The sequence below is a fragment of the Vulpes lagopus genome, chromosome 23, assembly GCF_018345385.1.
Source record: "Vulpes lagopus strain Blue_001 chromosome 23, ASM1834538v1, whole genome shotgun sequence".
Taxonomy (NCBI): Eukaryota; Metazoa; Chordata; class Mammalia; order Carnivora; family Canidae; genus Vulpes; species Vulpes lagopus.
In genome coordinates this window covers 2,334,591-2,354,546 of record NC_054846.1, presented here as the reverse complement: position 1 = coordinate 2,354,546, position 19,956 = coordinate 2,334,591, and the positions used below count along the sequence as shown (strand labels likewise).

Here is a 19,956-nt window from a genome sequence, read left to right as displayed (position 1 = left end):
TTTCTGCTATCTTCCGAACACTCCAAAAAATGATTTAAGGCCTATCTTCCAATGTATGATTTAGTGAAAAAGCGCATTTAGTGATTATGTGGAGACTTTTGTTGTCTTTGTATTTGCCAGGACTAGAAATTAGCCATGCTTATTGACAAAAATCTGCTCCGCTTCTGAATGTGTTGCACGTTGTAGCCGATCATAATTCTTGACGTGTCACTGTACTGTAATTCATCCATCATTGCCGCCACATCTCTGTTGTTTTCTCCTTTATTGCAGATGCTGCTCCTATGTAGGACGGCGGGGAAATGGACCTCAGGCCATCTCTATTGGCAAGAACTGTGATAAATTTGGAATTGTTGTTCATGAATTGGGCCATGTGATAGGCTTTTGGCATGAACACACGCGGCCAGATCGCGATAACCACGTCACTATCATAAGAGAAAACATCCAGCCAGGTGAGAGGCTGCAAATACGTTGAGTTTAAGGTTGATAGAATATCTTTTAGTTGTGTTTATACTATTTATGATTTAACTTTTTCTTAAAAAAATGTGGACTGATTTTTTTTTGATATGATAGAATCAGAGTTTTGCTGGATGAAAAAAATACCCATGATGGTGTTATGTTTTTAATTTTTTTCCTTCAGACTGTATAATTTTATGTGCATTTTGGCTTGCTTTTTTTCCTTAAGATTTGGCTGTCTTATTTATAAACTTTTGTGCTTTCCAAGAATGGGTATAGGCTATGGAACCATAAATTAATATTATTTAATTTTTTAAAGCATTTTGAATACTTTGCTCTATAATCTATGTGTTAGGGATTTAGAAAGGATCCAGAGGGTTTGGCATGAAACATGCTGCTACCGTAGAAATCTATAATATACCAGGAGCAATTTCTGGAGAAAATTTCAGGAAAATGAGTCATTTCCAGGGTAGTCTAAATAGTTTCTTTGAGAATTCTCCTCAAACTACCCTAAAGATGTATTCTTAAGAATTTTTCAGTAATTGAAATATCATATATAATAAAAACTTAATTTTTCTCTGGTAATTGATATGTTATAATAGCCTTATTTTAAAGCTTTTTACTTAACTTTCATAAATTAATAAAGATCATTACATTTCAGTTACCAAAAGAAAGATTCTGTTTTTTGGAATTGTCTTATAAAGTCATACTTATTTAAAGCATTCAGAAAGTAAAAATGTGTCCTTATTTCCTTATTCATGGCAAGTTTTAAGTTACAAACATTGAATTCCTCAGAATTCCTTGTAATTAACAGTATGGATCTATTTATTTGCTAATCACATATTTGGTGCTAATTATTTATCGAGGCATTTATTAGGTGTTGAAAGTGCTGTCATGACAAATACAAAGCTTAATGTGAGGTATGTGCACATATATAAATGATTGCAAGTGGGTGAGAGAAGTGGTTATGGCCATATGATGAAAGTACCACAAAGTCCAAGTAACGTGTGACAAAATGCCTTGGCAAGTCAAGGGAGATGTCACAAAGGAACTGGAATTTAGAAGTAAAGTAGAAGTGTTCAAAGTGAAAAGAAGAGTGATAGATTTCTAAGCTGAAAGAAAACATCATGATGTTTGCTATAATTACAGAAATTTGAATCATTTTCAATTGCTCATTTTGGCTGCCTGGTAAGTTGCAAGTGGGAGATTAGCTGGTAATTACCAAAGGAGGTTGGATCACAGGGGATCTTCTTACATAGCTAGGGAACTTAGATTCTATCTTTTAGCTACTGGAGAATAATTGACGATTGAAAGCAGAACAAGTTCAGATTTAAAAAAAAAGGAAAAATAGTTCTTTCAGGTTTGGGATCATTAATGAGAATGGGGAAGTAGAGGTAGGGAAGATGAACTTAAGGAAACCTATAAGAAGATGAAATAAGTAGTTTATGAAAGATGACTAAGTCCTCGGTTAAGGAAGTGCAGTTCAGGAATAAGAGGGAATAATCTTTCAAAAGTATTTTAAGAGGAACACTAACATATGAGGGAAAATCTTCAAGGTTTTATTTTTAGGCAACAGGATGAATGGTGGCACCATCAAATGACGGAAGAAATAGGGATAAAGCAACATATTTTTTAGAGTGAGAAAGAGAAATAATGATTTTATTTAGCATATCCTTAATTTTGAGAAGTGTTTGGATTATCCAAATGGAGATGTTTAGTCCACAAAGCAAAGTGAGTCTACAGTTTAGGTTATATCTAGAAATAGAAATTTAATGACCTATTTGGGGAAACACTGAAGGGAGAAGAAAATACAGCTAAGGTTAGAAAATGGGGAACAACAATATTTAAGCGACATTTTGCAGAAAATCCCCCAAAAGACTAAGAAGGATTGGCCTAAGAGATAGAAGAAGAAAAATCAGTGAAGGTGATGTCCCAGGGAAGAATCATTTCAAGAATGATAAAGTAGAAGAAGCGAAGAAGGTGGTTCAAGATTGCAGTGTATGAATATCCTGAACTCACCTCCTCCCATGCATACAACAATCTACCACTACACATGGAATAATTTCTTTGGAAAAAAAAAAATCCCGATGACTGAATGAACTGTGTGCCTCCACAACAGAGGATAAAAGGGTTTTGTGGAGTTGGGTAAGAGAGGTAGAGGTACACCTGGTGCCAAGAAAAATCCCCTTCTAGGCATGATGACCCATAATCAGGTGAGATTTCAAAAGTATAGCACGTTGTCCTGAGGAGCAAGTGGCTGACACCTCAGCCTCTGGATCCTGCACTGGAAAGATGAGCCCCCCTCCCCCCAACCATAAGACCATCAAGATTTATATCTAGGAGAAAAAGAACAGTAGGGAACAGAGAACCTGCCCTGCAGGGGCTCACATGTAGACTCAGATACCCCAGGACCCAGGGCAAAAGCAGCAATTTAAAAAGCACCTGGTCCATATGTGAAGCAGACCCAATTACTATTCCTAAAGTGACCACTAGAAAAGCAGGAACATGTTGGGACTCTCCAGGGACAGAAACACTGGTAGGTGCATTTTTGCAATCTCATTCTACCTTGTTAATGCCAACGCTGGTGGGTGTTATTTTGGCAATCTCCCTCTAACCTGCTAGTGCAGGTAGGTGTACCCCACATCACCGTGCCCCAGCTATGCCATAGCCACTTGAGGGACTGCCCTGTGTCACACCAGAACCATGTCGCAGCCAGGCAGGTCAGAGGCCTGCCCTTCTAAGCCACAGATTTACTACAGCTAGGCAAGTGCCCCATCCCTCCTATGCCATAGCCATGCCATTGCCAGGCAAACACCTCACCCCCTTCTGACCACAGCCAGGGCTCTACCACAGCTGGCAGGTGCATGCATCCCAAACAGGGGATACCTCTGGAGTGCCTGGCTCTGGTAGCCATGGGGATTATGCTCCTGGGCCTCACACATCATCCTCTACACAAGGCCAGTTCTTCAAGACTGGGAGAGGTAGCTCTTCTGAGAATCAGGCAAAATGAGACAGAGGCATATGTTTCAAATGAAAGAAAGACAAAACCTCAGAAAATGTCCTTAATGAAACAGAGATAAGTAATCTACCTGATAAAGAATTCAAAGTAATCATCATAAAGATGCTCACTGAGGAAGAATGGATGAATACAGTGAGAACTTAAACAAAAAGAAAATATAAGAAAGAACCAAATAGAAGTTACAGAGCTGAAGAATACAATAACTAGTGAAAAATACGTTAGAGGGGTTCAACAGCAGACTGGATAAAGTAGAGAAATGGCTCAATGAACTGGAAGACAAAGCAATGGAATTCACCCAGACACAGTTGCAAAAAGAAAAAAGAATCTGAAAAAGTGAGATACCTTAAGGGACTTATGGGACAATGTTAAGCCGAATAATATCTGCATATAGGGGTCCTAGAAGAAGAAAAGAGAAAGAAGCAGAAAACTTATTTGAAGAAATCATGGATGAAATCGTCCCTAATCTGGGGATGGAAACCGACATCCAAGTCTAGGAAGTCCATAGAGTTCTAAATAAGGTGAACCCAAAGAGCTTCACACCAAGACACATTGTAATTAAAACGTTGATAGTTAAAGAGTTAATATTAAAAGTAGCAAAAGAGAAAAGCTTGTTATATACCATAAAACTGTCGGCAGATTTTTTTCAGAAGAAACTTTGCAGGCCAGAAGAGAATGGCAAGACCTAGTCAAAGTACTGAAAGAAAACAAACAAACAAAAAAAAACCTTCCAGCCAAGAATATTCTATCCAACAAGGCTATCATTCAGAAGTTAGTAATAGATAAAAGAGTTTTCCAGACAAACGAAAGCTAAAGGAATTCATCACCATTAAACTGGCCTTACAAGAAACTGTCAAGGGACTTCTTTAAACAGAAAAGACATGATGGTAATTAAGGATAATAAAACACAAAAGTAAAATTTTTCACTGGAAAAGGTAAGTATATAGTAAAGGTAGTGGATTAATACCTGTAAAGCTAGTATGAAGGTCAAAAGAAAAACGTAGTCAGAGTAGGTAAAGCTACAATAATCAGTTAAAAGATTCATAAGATAAAAAGATTGAAAGTGTGACATCAGAAACAGAACCTGGGAGGGGAGGAATAACAATGTAGTTTTGGAATGTATTCAAATTTAAGTTGCTACCGACGTCAAATAGACTTTTAATTGCATAGGAATGTTATATATGAACCTCACGGCAACCACAAAGCAAAAACTTACAATAATGAAATACCTGAGAGAAAATGACAAAGTAATCTAAATGTAACACTGAAGAAAGATGTCAAACCACAAGGATAGGGAGAAAGGGAACAAAGAACAGAGAAGAGTTACAAAAACAGCCAGAAAACGGTCAACAAAATGGCAGTACCTATCAATAATTACTTTACATGTAAATGGACCAAATACTCTAATCAAAAATACAAAGGGGCTGAACAGTTGAAAAAGAGTACTCGTCCACATACTGCCTCTAAGAGACTCACTGAAGAACTAAACACACACAGACTGAAAGGGGAAGAATGGAAACAGGATATTCCGTGCAAATGCAAATGAAAAGAGAGCTGATTAGCGATCCTCAGGCAAAACAGACTTTAAGACACAGACTCCTAAATACCGAAAGGGCACCGCATAATGTTAAAGGGATCAACACAGCAAGAAGAGTCGCACGTATGAACGTATGTGCAACCAACATAGGAGCACCTAAATACATAGACATCAACGTACCCAAAGGGAGAACCTCCTAGGAACACAATAGTGTGTGTGTGGGGGGGGATTTAATGCCCCACTTACATCATTGGATAGAGTATCCGGACACAAGAGCAGTAAGCGAGCATTGGCTTTAAATGACACATCTGGTCGCGTCGATATACGGAGCATTCCACCTTACAGCAGTAGATGCCCCTTCTTCTCAAGTGCACGTGGAACGTTCTCCAGAATAGAGCACACGTTAGGTCGCAAAATACGTTTCAATAAATTCAAGAAGACTGGAATCATATCAAGCCTCTGTTCTGACCACAATGGTATAAAACTAGAAATCGGTGTATACGAGTGTCTGATCACTGTGTTGTACACATGAAATGAATAGGATATCGTATGTCAAATATATATATATATATCCGTTTAAAATGATAAAATCCATTTGTAGTGTTGATTATCAAAAAGCAGTACAGAAAACGTTTACTCCTAGTATAGGAGACTGAAATGCCTGAGCCAGCTATCAGAGTTCATCTTACTTTATATCATTAGGAGAGACATAAAGAGGAAATAATATTTCCGAAAATGATTTCAGCTAGTAATTAAATGAGAAGTTTGCTGTTGACCATAGTTATTAGGTTCCTTTTATTACACGGATCAAACATCTTATAAAGGAAGTAACTTTCAAGAATGATCCTTACTCTTAATAATAGGACTCCGTTTTAACATAAGTATGTACTTAAAGCAAGCAAGGAACATTTAAGTAGTATATAAATATATAATACTTCACACAATGCTTAGCAAATTATGGCTGTTCATACTTTGGGTGACTCAACATGCAGGCCCATAGAAAAGAAAGAATTTATTGTGTGAGATTTCCTAAGTATTTGCAACTACTTGTGGCAGGGCGATTCTAGGATGAAAGAGGTCATGTCATGTTGAAGATTAATCTTCAACAAATTTATGACTTGCTCTGGCTCAGAAACTTAAGATCAACTGTTATTCAAGGGCAATGTCTAATAAGTGCAGACTTTAGCCTAGCATTTATGTGCAAAATTAGTAACTACAGTAGGGACCAAATTGGTGTGAAGATTGGATTACTTTAATCCATTTTAGAATACTTCTTCAAGAAGAAAGCTCATCTTTTTTTTCTTTTTTTTAATTGTTTAGGGTAAGTTCCCCTGGTGCTCTATATCTCTGATTCTCTTCCCCCCCTTTTTTTTTCATGAAATAAATTCAGTTTTCTTTACTTGGACCATGTATGGCCATATTGCTTTTATTTAGCACCAGACACTGAGTCATCTCCATGTTGAGTGCTCAGTTATATGCCTCGAAATGTATGATTATGTAGTTTAATGTCCCACTCTCAGGAATTTTTATAAAGCATTTTGCTTTAACTGGAGAATATCTATCCACATTGTGCTTGAGGTTGAAATCTCCAGTGGGTTACAGATTAATGTCTGTAAGATCAGCTCCATAGCTTTATGAAAATCTCCCCTTAGAATTGGAATTGTTAAAATATGCTTATCCTTCCTCATGAAGAAGAGAGTTGTAACGATTGCTTCTAGGAGAGGTTGGCGAGAATGAAGGGGATATCTTGAAAATGGGCTTAAAACACAGAGAGATTTGGGGAGCACACACTACACCTTCCAGGCTGCTTAGTTCATTAATTTGTGACGTCATTGAAAGATAGACTGAAACACTATAGTCTGGGACGTGGGTTCTGTACCTTCTGGATGTTTCTCTGATCCGTAATGCTCACGTGAATATACTGGATTTCCTCAAGTGTAGAAGAGATACGATGCTCTAGTATCACTCGATTTCTTTATTGTCTTTTGGAAGATTTTTTATTCACGCAATACTAATATTTTTTGTAGTCACATGGCAGTCGGAATAAAAACCTAGTTAGGTGAGTGTTGTCCGGGTTCCACTGTGTGTTACCACCTTGAATGCGGAATTCTCAGAACTCACCTTTGCATTGGGATCTCTCAAAGCTTTCGAAGTTACATAGATGAGCCATAAAAGCAGCCATCTTCAGCTACTGAAATTGTGAAGATGGGGCCACTGAGGCCTGAATTCTGTTTCTGGAACCATCGCCATCGATCTGCATGAGAAGTCTGTTATTTTTGGATTTCAAGAAATAGGACAGCAATGCAGTTATCAGTGGCCAACTGAGAAGCCTGTTAAGATGGCAATGTCCACGAGTGGAAATGACAGCCGTGAACAGTAAAACAAAAATACATAATTAAGTTTTGAAGCACATTCTCCTTGATCAAAAAGCCCCCCAAGTAGAGGTTGGAATAGATCGGTCCGAGAGAATCTTGTTTCAGTTCTGAATGAAACCTGCCGCCGGTATTTTGCTTTTAGTGACCAGGTCCCATAGCTACGGCCTGCAGTGTTGTCTTTACCTACAAATACCGCTTTTATGTTTTTCTCAGTGTTTCACAGAAAGACTCTAAAGCAAATAGAAAGATGGTTTTTGTCGATCTCGGCAAATGTGGTCATAAGAGAAAGGTAAGGTGGGGCTCACGAGGTAAAGATACAACCTTTTGTGATCATTCCTGCAGTACTGTGAAGGCAGTGAGATTGCAGGGCTTCCTTTCCCGTGTGGTGGGCAGAGAAAACAGTGGCACGGCTGCGTGCTTTTGCACGTACGTGGTGCTCATAGACGGCTGCAGCCAGCCTGTAGGAAAGAGCAAGATGCGCACCCGGAGGGGCTCTTCTCTCCTTTCCTCCGTCTGTTACAAGCCTTCTGAACTGTGTGTGACTGATTCTTAGGTCAAGAGTACAATTTTCTGAAGATGGAGCCTGGAGAAGTGAACTCGCTTGGAGAAAGATACGATTTTGACAGTATCATGCACTATGCCAGGAACACCTTCTCAAGGTTGGAGTCTCAGGTTATACCTTTTGACTTTTAATTCCTCTCCTTACAAGGCCGTGTTTAACATTAGAACTAGAACTGCTTTATTTCCTTTTTCTTTCTTTCTTTCTTTCCTTTTTTTTTTTAATATTTTACTTATTTATTCATGAAAGACACAGAGAGAGGCAGAGGGAAAAGCAGGCTTCCCAAGGGGAGCCCGATGCGGGACTCGATCCCAGGATTTCGCCCTGAACCGGAGGCAGATGCTCAACCAGAGCCACCCAGGCGTCCCTAGAACTGCTTTCCAATACTGTTGCCGTGATGTGTAAAAACACTTGATGGATATTTATAGCCAATGCTAGCATTTGAGATTTTAAAAACATATTTTCACATTTCCTATCAAATACATAAATTCAGAGTAAAAATTAAAATGATGTGAATTACTTGAACCATCTTACATTCCTAAATCACTTTAAAAAGTCCAACAAAACTGATGAAACCAATCAGCATATTAAATGAGCATGACATTATTTAATGAAAATTAGGCATTCACAAATCAAAGAGGGGACTTGGTGGTTGAGTTGGAATTCTGCTATCTACGCGACTTGTGCTTTCTACTCTGTATTTTCTATTGCTCAAGTACTAGTTATGCTCATTTAATTCCCAAAGAACATGTTATGAAGATATTTTACTTCATATAGTTAGAATTTCATCACTAACTTTAAAGTTATTTCATTAAAAATTAAATGCTTTTCTAAAGAATATAATAAATTTGGGTTTCAATTACTTTATTCTAAAGATGATGTCATCCAGCAAATAGTTCTCAGGTAAGGAGTTTGGGGCTGAAATCCTCCCCTTTCCCCATTTTAAGCCCATCTTATACTCATATGTCCATTCCAACTCATTCTTTTTGCCCACTTACGTCCGTTTCACAATTCATCAAACATCTGTTTCCAAAGGCAAGGTTGGAAAGAAGATTAAAAATTCAAATTAATACCTCTGTTTTTTAAAAACAAAAACTTAAAAAGAAAGATTTGATTTGGTTTTTTAAGTAATCTCTACAACCATAGTGGGGCTTGAACCTACAACCCTGAGATAAAGAGTTACTCGCTCCACTGACCGAGCCAGGCAGGCGCCCCCTAAAAATTTCCTAATAAAAAGTAAAGAAGAATGTGTCAAAGAACTCTTAATACTTTGATAAATATTTATATATACACATTTATATATAATATTTGGATATTTATACAAACATACATATTTGTTTAAATATAATAACGACCAAATATTTACAGTTTCTGGAATTGAATTTAAGTTTTGGTAGAAATGCCTCCATAAATTTGGCTTGACATTAATCTCAAAGAGTTTTAAATTGTTTCTAGTTCAATGCTTGGAATTGAGTTTTCTTGTAGAAACATGTACCAAATAGGATTTGGGTCCAGGTTCAGCCAAGGCACCTCTCCTACTCCTATGCTACTGAATTATATCATTTAGAACTAAACTGACTTTTGATTCTTTGGAATACAGGATGTAGTGGAAAGTGGAAAAAATTGTTCACTCTTTCTTATTTAATAACACGATGAACTTATACCAAAGTGTAAGATATATATTTATAACTTATGATAAGGGTTGTAGGTTCAAGCCCCACTATGGTTGTAGAGATTACTTAAAAAACCAAATCAAATCTTTCTTTTTAAGTTTTTGTTTTTAAAAAACAGAGGTATTAATTTGAATTTTTATATGAACTTATACCAAAGTGTAAGATATATATTTCCTCTTATTCTCTGTATTTCTCTTACATATTTAAATTGCTTCTTTTCCTTCTTTTCTATCAGTCGTTCTGCTCTTGCGACCTGCAGTCCATCATCCCCATCCCCCGCACCATGGTGCTGCAGGCCAACCAGCCTTGGTCTATCATTTTGCCTTATTGTTTCAAAATTATCCTGTTCAGTTTTCCTAGTGAATTCATATTCTTAGAGTGAAAGTAACTATATCTACCTGTTAGAAGGGTTGATCCAACCAACATTATCTTATTGTTTTGATCTTTAAAGAGAATGTTTATTAATTCATACATATATTTAAATAACTGAATTCCAGGAGATAAAATATTTGGCTCAGTTCTTAAGCCCTACCTTCAAAATATTTGAGGGTGTGTGAGTGTGTGTGTGTGTGTGTGTGTGTGTGTGTGTGGTTAAAAAACACACAACATAAAATTCACGACCTTAATTATTTCTAAGTGTACAGTGTGGTAAGTTAAGTACATTCACAGGGTTGTGAAGCAGATATCTATAACGTTTTCATCATGCAAAGTGAAACCCTGTGCCCACGCCCATTAAATGACGATGCCCCATTTTCCCCTCCTGGCGGCCCCTGGTAACGACTGTTCCATTTTGTGTTCACATGGACTTGGCCACCTTAGATATTTGCCTTTTTGTGCCGAGCTTATTTCATTTAGCACAAGGTCTTCAAGGTTCACCCGTATTACAGGATGTGACAGGATTTCCTTCCTTTTTAAGGCTAAATACTATTCCATAGTAGGTGCAGACCATATTTTGTTCATCCATTGATGGATGCTTGAGTTGATTCCACTTGTTGGCTATTGTGTACAGTGCTGCTATGACTATGGGTGTGCAAGTATCTTTTCCAGACCCTGTTTCTAGTTATTTTGCCTATACTCAAAAGTGGGATTGCTGGATCGTATGGTAGTTCACAACCTCACAGCAGTGCACCAGGGTTCCAGTTATTCCAGATCCTTGTCAATATGTATTATTTTCTTTTTTTTTAAAAAAAAATAGTAACCACCCTAATGAGTGTGACATGCTTCTTTACTGTAGTTTTGATTTGCATTCCCTGATGATTAATGATGTTGAGCGTCTTTTCATGTGCTTTCTGGCCATTGTGTTGTCTTTGGAGAAGTGTCTGTTCAATTCTTTTGCCCATTTAAAGTCAGATTACTTAATTTTTTTGTTGTTAAATGGTAGGATTTCTGTATATATTCTGGATCCTTCTTAGACACTTAATTTGTAAATATTTTCTTTTTTCATCTCTGCTGCACAGTAGCTTTTTTTAAATTTTTTATTTATTTATGATAGTCACAGAGAGAGAGAGAGAGAGAGAGAGAGAGAGAGAGAGGCAGACACAGGCAGAGGGAGAAGCAGGCTCCATGCACCGGGAGCCCGACGTGGGATTCAATCCCGGGTCTCCAGGATCGCGCCCTGGGCCAAAGGCAGGTGCCAAACCGCTGCGCCACCCAGGGATCCCTGCACAGTAGCTTTTTGATTTGATGTAGTCCCACTTACCTATTTCTGTTTTTGTTAATTGTGTTTTGGCTTCATATCCAAGAAATCATTGCCAGATCCAATGTTGTGAAGCTTTTTCTCTGTTTTTTCATCTAAGAGTTTCATAGTTCAGGGATTTGTATGTTGGTCTTTAACTGTTTTGAGTTAGTTTTTGTACCTAGCTTAAATAATTATCTAACTTCATTTTTTTGCATAAAGATTTTCAGTTTTTCCAACATCTTTTTTTGAAAATATTGTTTTTTCCCTGTTTTTTTTTTTAAGATTTTATTTATTAATTCATGAGAGACAGAGAGAGAGAGGGGCAGAGACACAGGCAGAGGGAGAGGGAAGCTCCCTGTGGGAGCCCAGTGTGGGACTTGATTTCAGGACCCTGGGATCACAACCTGAGCCAAAGGCAGATGCTCAACTCCTGACCCACCCAGGCGTCCCTTTTTTTTTTTCTTTTTCTTGTTGAGTGGTTTTGGCACACTTGTTGAAGATCATTTGCCATATTCACTAGGGTTTATTTCTGAGAATCCTATTCTATTTTCTAGGTCTGTAGGTCTATCTTTATACCAGTAGCATCCCGTTTTGATTACCTTAGCTTAGTGACGTGGTTTGAAATCAGTATGTGTGTGTCTTCCAACATTTTGACTATTTGAGGTTCTGTGAGATTCCATATATATTTTAGGACTTTTTAAATTTCTAGAATAAATACCTTTGGGATTTAGAGAGATTGTGCTTGATCTGTAGAACATTTTGTGTAGTCTGGACATCTTAACAAAGTTGTCTAATCCATAAGCGATGGAATGTCTTTCCATTTATTTATGTCTCCTTTAATTTCTTTTGCAGTGTTTTATAGTTTTTAGTTACAAATACTTCACCTTTTTTTGGTTAGGTTTATCCCTAAGTACTTTATTCTTTTTAATGTTATTTTCAATGGAATTATTTTTCTTAATATCATTTTCACATTGTTCACTGCTATTGTAGGAAAACACAATGGATTTTTGCATGTTGATTTTGAATTCCACAACTTTGACTAAATTTGTTTAGTAGTTCTAACTTTTTTTGTGGACTCTCTAGGGTTTTCTACATTTAAGGTTACATGATCTGTAAAGAGAGGTGATTTTAATTCTTTCTTTTCTATTAATGTCTTTTACTTCTTTTTCTTGCCTAATTGCTCTGGCTATAGCTTCCAATACTATGTTGAATAGAAGCAGCAAGAGCAGAGATTTCTGCCTTGTTCTTGATCTTAGATGGAAAAACTTCCAGTTTTCCAGCACTGAGTATGATGTCTCTCTAGGCTTTTCATTTATGGTCTTTATTATGTTGAGACAGTTTCCTTCTACTCCTAGTTTTTTGAAAGTTTTTATCATGACAAGTGAATTTTGTCAAATGTTTTTTCTACACCAGTTAAATGAACATGTGGTTTTTGTTCTTCATTCTGTTAATGCAAGTATTTGAAGTTTTATATTTTGTCTGTTCTGAACCCAAGGAGTCCATAAAAGTTTTAGTTGTCTTCATGGATGTAGCCCATCAGCAGATATAGGTACTTACTTTTAGGAAGTGTAGGCCTAGATATATGTGGCCATATGAATGAGTGACTTGTAATGTAGAGGCTTGCTAACTGGGATTGCCCATTTTTCTTTAATAAAAAAATTGCAAAATTTTACGAAGTTTTTAAAGGAAGCATAGCTATTCCCTCTTCTAATGTAGTAGAAAAAATGAAGATGAGTAAGTGTAGCCCTTTGTAATCTGTCTCTGGACTATTAATAGTGCCTCACTGAGGATGTTCAGGAAAAGCCTGTATTACTTAATGACCTGGATGTGGAGGAGAGAATTGTTAACTTCCTGACCACAAAGGAAGAACAAAATAAAAGGTGACTGACCCCTTCCTGAATGGAAGAGGTTACCTCAGTAGAGAGAAGAAGTAAAAATTCATCATTCTATTGTCTGAGTTTGAATAGACCCATTTCAAGATGTCCTTGACCTTTTTAAATTAGAGCTGTTTTGAAAACTGGAAAAAAAAATGGACCTCTTAAAGATTGCAAATCTGCTTTTAGAATTAGAAAATAATGAATATTCTGTTGGTGCTGAAGTACTGCAGAAATGCTAACCCTTCATTAATTTGGACCTACCTGCTTAATGTATCTGTTGATGCATGAAGCATAGTTGAAGAACGGCTTTTCTCAATGCTACTCTGTCTTCTGGCTCAACTTCCTCGATTGCATTGGCCTAGCTGGAGTTGTATCTTATTAAAAGTATGAGCAACTTCTCACTTGTGCTGGTCTACTCCCGCAAGTCATTAGCTCCCCCTCCTTCCCTTTATCTCAAGCAGTATACATGGGGAGTTCTGTAGATACTTAGGTTCGTAAAGAGTTTCATTCTCTATTTATCCAGGTTTTATCTAAGGGTCACTACTCTTACCCAGGAGCCAGAGAGGTTAGCTAGTCATAAAGCCGTCATAGATCATGTCACTCCTCCTTTACCATCTTCCAGATATTAACAGTTTTCCTCAGGCTAAAAGTCACGTTCTCCGTGTGACACTCAAACACTTTAAGGATCCTCCCATCTCTGAGTCGTTCAATTTCCTCTTCTTTCTTTCTTTTTTTTTTTTTTAATTTTTTTTAATTTTTTTTATTTATGATAGTCACAGAGAGAGAGAGAGAGGCAGAGACATAGGCAGAGGGAGAAGCAGGCTCCATGCCCCGGGAGCCCGACGTGGGATTCGATCCCGGGTCTCCAGGATCGCACCCTGGGCCAAAGGCAGGCGCCAAACCGCTGCGCCACCCAGGGATCCCAATTTCCTCTTCTTTCTTTCTGGAATTCTCTGCTCCCATTTACCCACAGTGTCCTCACCTTCACTTCCTTCATGTTTGCCCAAAATGTCAGCTTTCAAGTGACTTTTTCTTTGATTACTTTATTTAAAAGCTACTCCATCACTGGGTAATCAGTGTCCATCTTCACTTCTTCTTTCTCCATAATACTTGTCACTATCTCAGTACTCAATCTTTTGCTTAATGTCTCTTGCTCCACATTAAAATGAGAAAATCATCAGTGTTTCTTTTAATGGCTATAAATCCAGACCTACAACACTGCTTAGTAAATATTTCCTAAAGGAAGGAATAGAGACAAATGTCCTTTTAACCTACAGTCTAAATATAATTTATTCATTAAAATTTGGAAAGGGGTATAATGACTTTCATCCTAATTTAAAATATTTTTTTTACAATTGTATTTCTTAATTTCAAATACTTTTCTAGAAAACCTCTCTTTCTTTCTCTCCTTTGAAATCCTCATTGTTCTTACCACTGGAATGGCTTCCCAGTCCATTTAACTTTTCAGCTCAGTTCTTCCTTTAGAGTTATAAATGTTGATATTCATTGCAAAATTAAGACTGTATCTCGTGCATTGTATTCAGAATTTTTAATTTTGTAGGTATCACATATTAGGTTTCTCACAACTCAGTATCTCTAGCTTAGCATTATCAGAGCTTTGCTATTGCTAGTTTTTTTCTTCTTAATTTTATCGTGAAAATTTTATTCTCTTTGTGTGTGTGTGTGTGTATCAAAATACTATTTTGCTTTAAACTGTTCTTTCTAAAATTTGATACCATTTTTCCTGGTCTTTTAACATACGATAATACTTAGACTCCTAAGAATATATAGGTTAAATTTGTAATTGAACTAAAAAAATGATACATTTTGTTTGGCTTTTAAAATTTTAGTAAAAATATGTAGTATAGGTTGTCCTTAAAAAATAGACGTCTATGAGGAAAAATTGTTTTACAATTTAGGAATCCAAGGGGTTCTTAGATTTGCTTAAAATCCTAAACCTAAAGCCATGGTATACTTGGTGGGGGACCATATAGAATTCTAGATTTTTAAAAGTTTTTCCAAGTAAAAGTGAATTTCATCATTGACTTTATGCTAGATATACAATTTAACACAACTTCTTTTCTACTTTGATAAACATGTTTTGGAAGTCCGGCATACTATTTGAAGCCCAACACTGATATATTTTCCCTTTACTTGACATGAGTTTGAAAAAACAACTCTTATACTTGTAGGGTATGTATGTGTCTTAATTTGGTGACTTATGTGTGTCTTGCTTCTGATTTTTTTCAGGGGGATGTTCCTGGATACTATCCTCCCCTCGCGTGACGATAATGGCATACGTCCTGCAATCGGTCAGCGAACCCGTTTAAGCAAAGGAGACATTGCACAGGCAAGAAAGCTGTATAGATGTCCAGGTATTGCACCACATGAAAACAGAGCCATAATTGTGCCTGACTGTGTTCTTGCAGATGAATAAGCCACAATTTACTGAACTGTTTACTTGTGTCTCTCCATGCTGGCAAGTGACGTATTCAGTTCAAAGTCAGTAATCATAAAATGAAATGAGAGAACTCTGGAACACCCATTGATATAATTAAAAACAAATTGCTAGAAATCAAATTTAAGGCACAGGGATAGTATTTTTTTTTTCTTTTAACTTACCAAGTTAAAGAGCAAAAAAGCAGGATTGTTTGATAGTGGTTATTAGTTGCATGATTTCATAGTCAAATGTTGGGTTTTCTTGCCAACATAAAAAGAATATCCTTTATTTCAACTTCAGAATTGAGGCCTGAATGATCTTTTTCTTGCAAGTACCATCATGAATGATATATAAATTAAGATTTATGACTGTTGCAAAAAATGAGCTCTAACTGTGTTGCTAATGGGTTACTCTATGTTTTGTTTTCACAACTGGACAAAATTGTGAAAAAGAGATGAAGGGAAGATCTTAATAAGAGTGTTGCAAGGGAACACCGGGTATTGGTCCAAAAAAAGAAAAAAGAGTCTGCTTTCAATTGGAAATGCTGCATGCTCTGTGTACCTCCTGCATAGTCAAAATCCTTTGAAATACCCTATATCAAAGAAATACGTTTAACTTTGGTTAGCACAGCTTTTCCCTAAACTTTCGTTCATGGACGTATGTAAATTACACGTGTATGTGTGGTATTTGTTTTTTTCAGACCTAAATTTCCACAGGAAAGATGTATTTGTAAGTGAATAAGTGAATGGCACCACTATGACAACAGAAATGAGTGATCCTTGGTTAGTTTCTGGCAGTACTGGATTTATTATACTTTTTAAGTAGAAAGTTTGGGGGGAGATTGTGTGATTAATAGCAATTAAGTAAATAGAAAGTTCAGATAGGAAACCATTTCATTTGTCTCTCTAAATATGTGTGTGTGTTTATATAATACCACCTCAAAAGCACACTAGAGATGCTTTTACTCACTGCGTTGTAGGAAGGGCAGTCAGTAGGAATCAGAAAAGTAATCAAACTTATGACACTATAATTCTCAGCCTATAGCTCTTAAATATTTAAGTTACCACGGGAAAATATATATAGTTTTCACTTAAATACGTAAACAGGCTATTTTCTTACTTGAAATATGGTGATACTGTGTGCATTGGTCTGTTAATACAGTAAAACCACATCGATGAAGGTACCGTCGTCATCAGTGAGAAAGATACCTTGTGTTTAAAGCAGCTTAAAAAGCAAAGCTGCTTATTTATTTGCAGGATGAAGTAAGAGAGAGCTAAGACATATAAATGTGTATTTAAAAAATAAAAATATATAAACTTTCAGGTCACAACATCTTTAAGATGGACTTTTTTTCTATGTTGGACTTTTTAATGCCCACCAAACAACTCCCTCTCTTTCTTTTTTTCTGTCTCTTGCTCTTTCTGTTTCTTTCACGCTCCCTCTCAGCCAGTGTGTGTGTGTGTGTGTGTGTGTGTGTGTGTGTGTGAAGCCCTTAGCTTTGAGCCTTGTCTATGGTCATGTATTTCACATCCTTCATTTCTTTACAATGGGGAGCACCAATGATATAGGGCAAATAAACTTCAGTTACACCGCTACAGGAGGTTTATCAGTAGCTCCAAGAACATTAGTGGGATAAATGTTAAAGATTGGTAACTGTAGATAGAAGTTTAAATAAGATTACTTATTTGAGAATTATCTAGGAAGAGAGTAGGAGTTCAGAAAATGAAATGCGGGTTGCATCTTGGTTTTAATGCAGAAAGGCGAGAGTTCTAAAACTGCAGAGTCCTTTGGAGTTTGTCTTAGTGTTTTCTCCTGTTAGAAGTTGCTGGTGAATAGAGCCGATCAGAGATATTTGGCAACATTACTCCAGCTTTCCACTTCTTATCAGTTTACCCTCTAAGCTCTTTTGAATCTGCATTTTATAGAGGTATTCCTTAAGGGATTAACCTTGAAAGGAACGCCGGCCTGGTTCACACTTCAATATTTAAGGTTGTGGCTTTTATGGTCTATGATAAGTGGGGCCCTGAGTCCAAGAGGGCAGGTCCCTAATAGGCAGGTAATAGTAGGCAGATTGGAAATAGTGTTGCTTTTCCATTAATAACATAGTAAATGTGTTTTTATCTATGAGAAGGCAACCAGCCTTAAAATATATGCATTTTTAATTTCCTTAAAACCATATAAAGTGTTATTTTTTATGAGACTTTCTAGCTGGCAAGCAACTTCTAATCCAACATTCTATTTATCTATGCCAAATATATAAATTAGATTTGTATAGGAATCCTGAATTACTTATTGTACAGTCAGGGCATACTAATCACGAAAAAGCTCCATACAGGAATAAAGTTGTGTCTTTTTAAGGTGATGGGATGAAGATAAGTTTCTTTTAGTTTAGAATTATTTTCCTTGCCATTTCTTGTTCTTTTAGAAGCAGGCAAGGAAGCTCTCCTTATGTATTTAATATAAAGAAAGAATAGGATTCTTTACAGCCCTGCCCCTCCTCTAAGGCAAGACCCTGCCATCTGTCTCCAGACCACATCCCAGAAAGGAGAAGGAAGGGAAATAGAAGGAGGCCTGCCCAGCCCTGGGATTGGATAGGTTTCCAGACATGCTGCCTGAAGGCCAGTCCTGTGTCCTTCCAACAGCTTCCAGCTCTTTCTAGCATTAAAGCATCTAACAGGACACCTGCTAGTGCTCCTTGACCTGCCTGCCTTTATAATCCCTTGCATCCTACATACTGTCAGGACAAGATATGCCCAAGCAAGGGTGGACAATAGGGCACCACTGCAGTCTCCATCGTCCCTTAGCCAACTGCTAAGGAGTCTTTTCTAGGGTGTATGAGTCGGAGTGGATATTCTTCTCTTCATAAATCAGTAATATGTACTATTGTTCTTTTTTTGCCGGGGTGGGGGAGGGAGGCTTGTTTTTCTTGTGACTCTCATTTTCTAAAATGAATTTTTTCTACTTTAATTTTAAGATTACTTTCCTTTTTGATTTCTAAATTGCTTCCTTGAACTCTACTCCTGGTACAGTTACCAGTCTTTATTTGCATTTTTTTCTCTTAAGTCGGTTTTTCTGTAGTCCCATGGCCTTTTTTGCTTACTTAGGACTTCACCAACCGTCAGTCCAAATATTCTCCAGTAAATCTTCCCCAATAAATATGTCAAGCAACATAATAAAATTTGGGAAATTGCAGAATAAAATGAAAGCTATAAATCAAGGGCCTTCTAAATATTAGAATTCTTCCTTATTACATAAAAGTGTGTGTGTATTCACACATAAACACACGCACAGTCTGAGTTCACAAATTTGGGAGTTTTCATGCCAGTATCTGCACAGCAGGTGTGCTGGATGGCCTGTCTACGGATGAGCATCTGTGGGTGGAAGCCAGTCCCCGTGAGCATGGACCCTGAATACTAGAAAGGTTGCATTCCTTTAAACCCTAGTTCATTAACTTTACCTTGAAAATGGAAATAAGGTTCTTATTAGTTCCTTAAAGCGTTAATCTCTTGGCTCCTGGTATAATTTTCTGAGGTTCCAGACGGGATATACTTTCCATATGTGCTTGTACATACGGAGCTCGTGGCTGAAGTATTGCCCACATGTAAAAAAAGTAATTTAGCCAATTTTTCCCCATTTACTCATGGAGCCATTTATTCATCTCCCTGCAAACAGTCCCTGGGTCGGTGGATGGTACCACACAGGGATGGTCAGGCAGCCCGAGCCGGGAGCCAGAACCGGGAAGGGCCTCATCTCCTCCGTCCCTCAGTGTCTCCAGCTAACCAGTCCTGCTGCCTTCTTGGACTCTTGCCTTCCAGCAGTGCATCCCCTCGTCTAGGAGCCTCATCGTTTTTCTAGATTGTTGAAATGCCTAATTCACCTCTTGCCTCCGTTCTGACATCTCTTTAATTCTCTGGCCGTTCTGAGTGGCTTTGGAATATGCAAATCTTACTCTGTTTATTTTCAGGATAAAGACTAATCTCCTTTCCTTCTGTCATTCCAAGCTTTTCTTACCTCTTCCCGGAGTCTTTTCTCTAGGTTTTTTCCCCTACAGCCTGGGTTTTCGCCTCCACTTCACTTAGCTCCTGGCACCACAATGTGCTTGCCTCCTGCCTCCTCCTCCAGCCAGGATGCTCCTGACTGCCTCGGGCTTCAATCCCAGCTCAAGTTTAGGATTGGGCTCCTAAGTCATCTCCTGCTTAGAGACTTCCAGGCCTCCCCTGTGGGAAATGCCGCAGTTGATCCCGGTCTTTGTGTCTTACTCATATAATTATCAGTTGACTTGGCATTCCCCACACTGGATTATAGCTCTGTGGGATTGCAGTTGGATTTTCCCTCATGGTATTCTGGA

The 19,956-nt window shown here is 37.6% G+C and overlaps 1 protein-coding gene across 2 annotated transcripts in view; it reads left to right on the top strand.

Annotated features, from left to right (window-relative positions):
* The window catches only part of TLL1 (tolloid like 1), a 196,432-nt gene that overhangs the window by 96,251 nt on the left and 80,225 nt on the right, over nucleotides 1-19,956 (top strand). For both annotated transcript variants that reach the window (XM_041739072.1, XM_041739071.1), the window contains 3 exons: nucleotides 271-449; nucleotides 7,935-8,040; nucleotides 15,419-15,543. In XM_041739072.1, coding sequence (XP_041595006.1) covers nucleotides 271-449; nucleotides 7,935-8,040; nucleotides 15,419-15,543 — 410 coding nt within the window. The remainder of the gene's footprint in view (nucleotides 1-270; nucleotides 450-7,934; nucleotides 8,041-15,418; nucleotides 15,544-19,956) is intronic.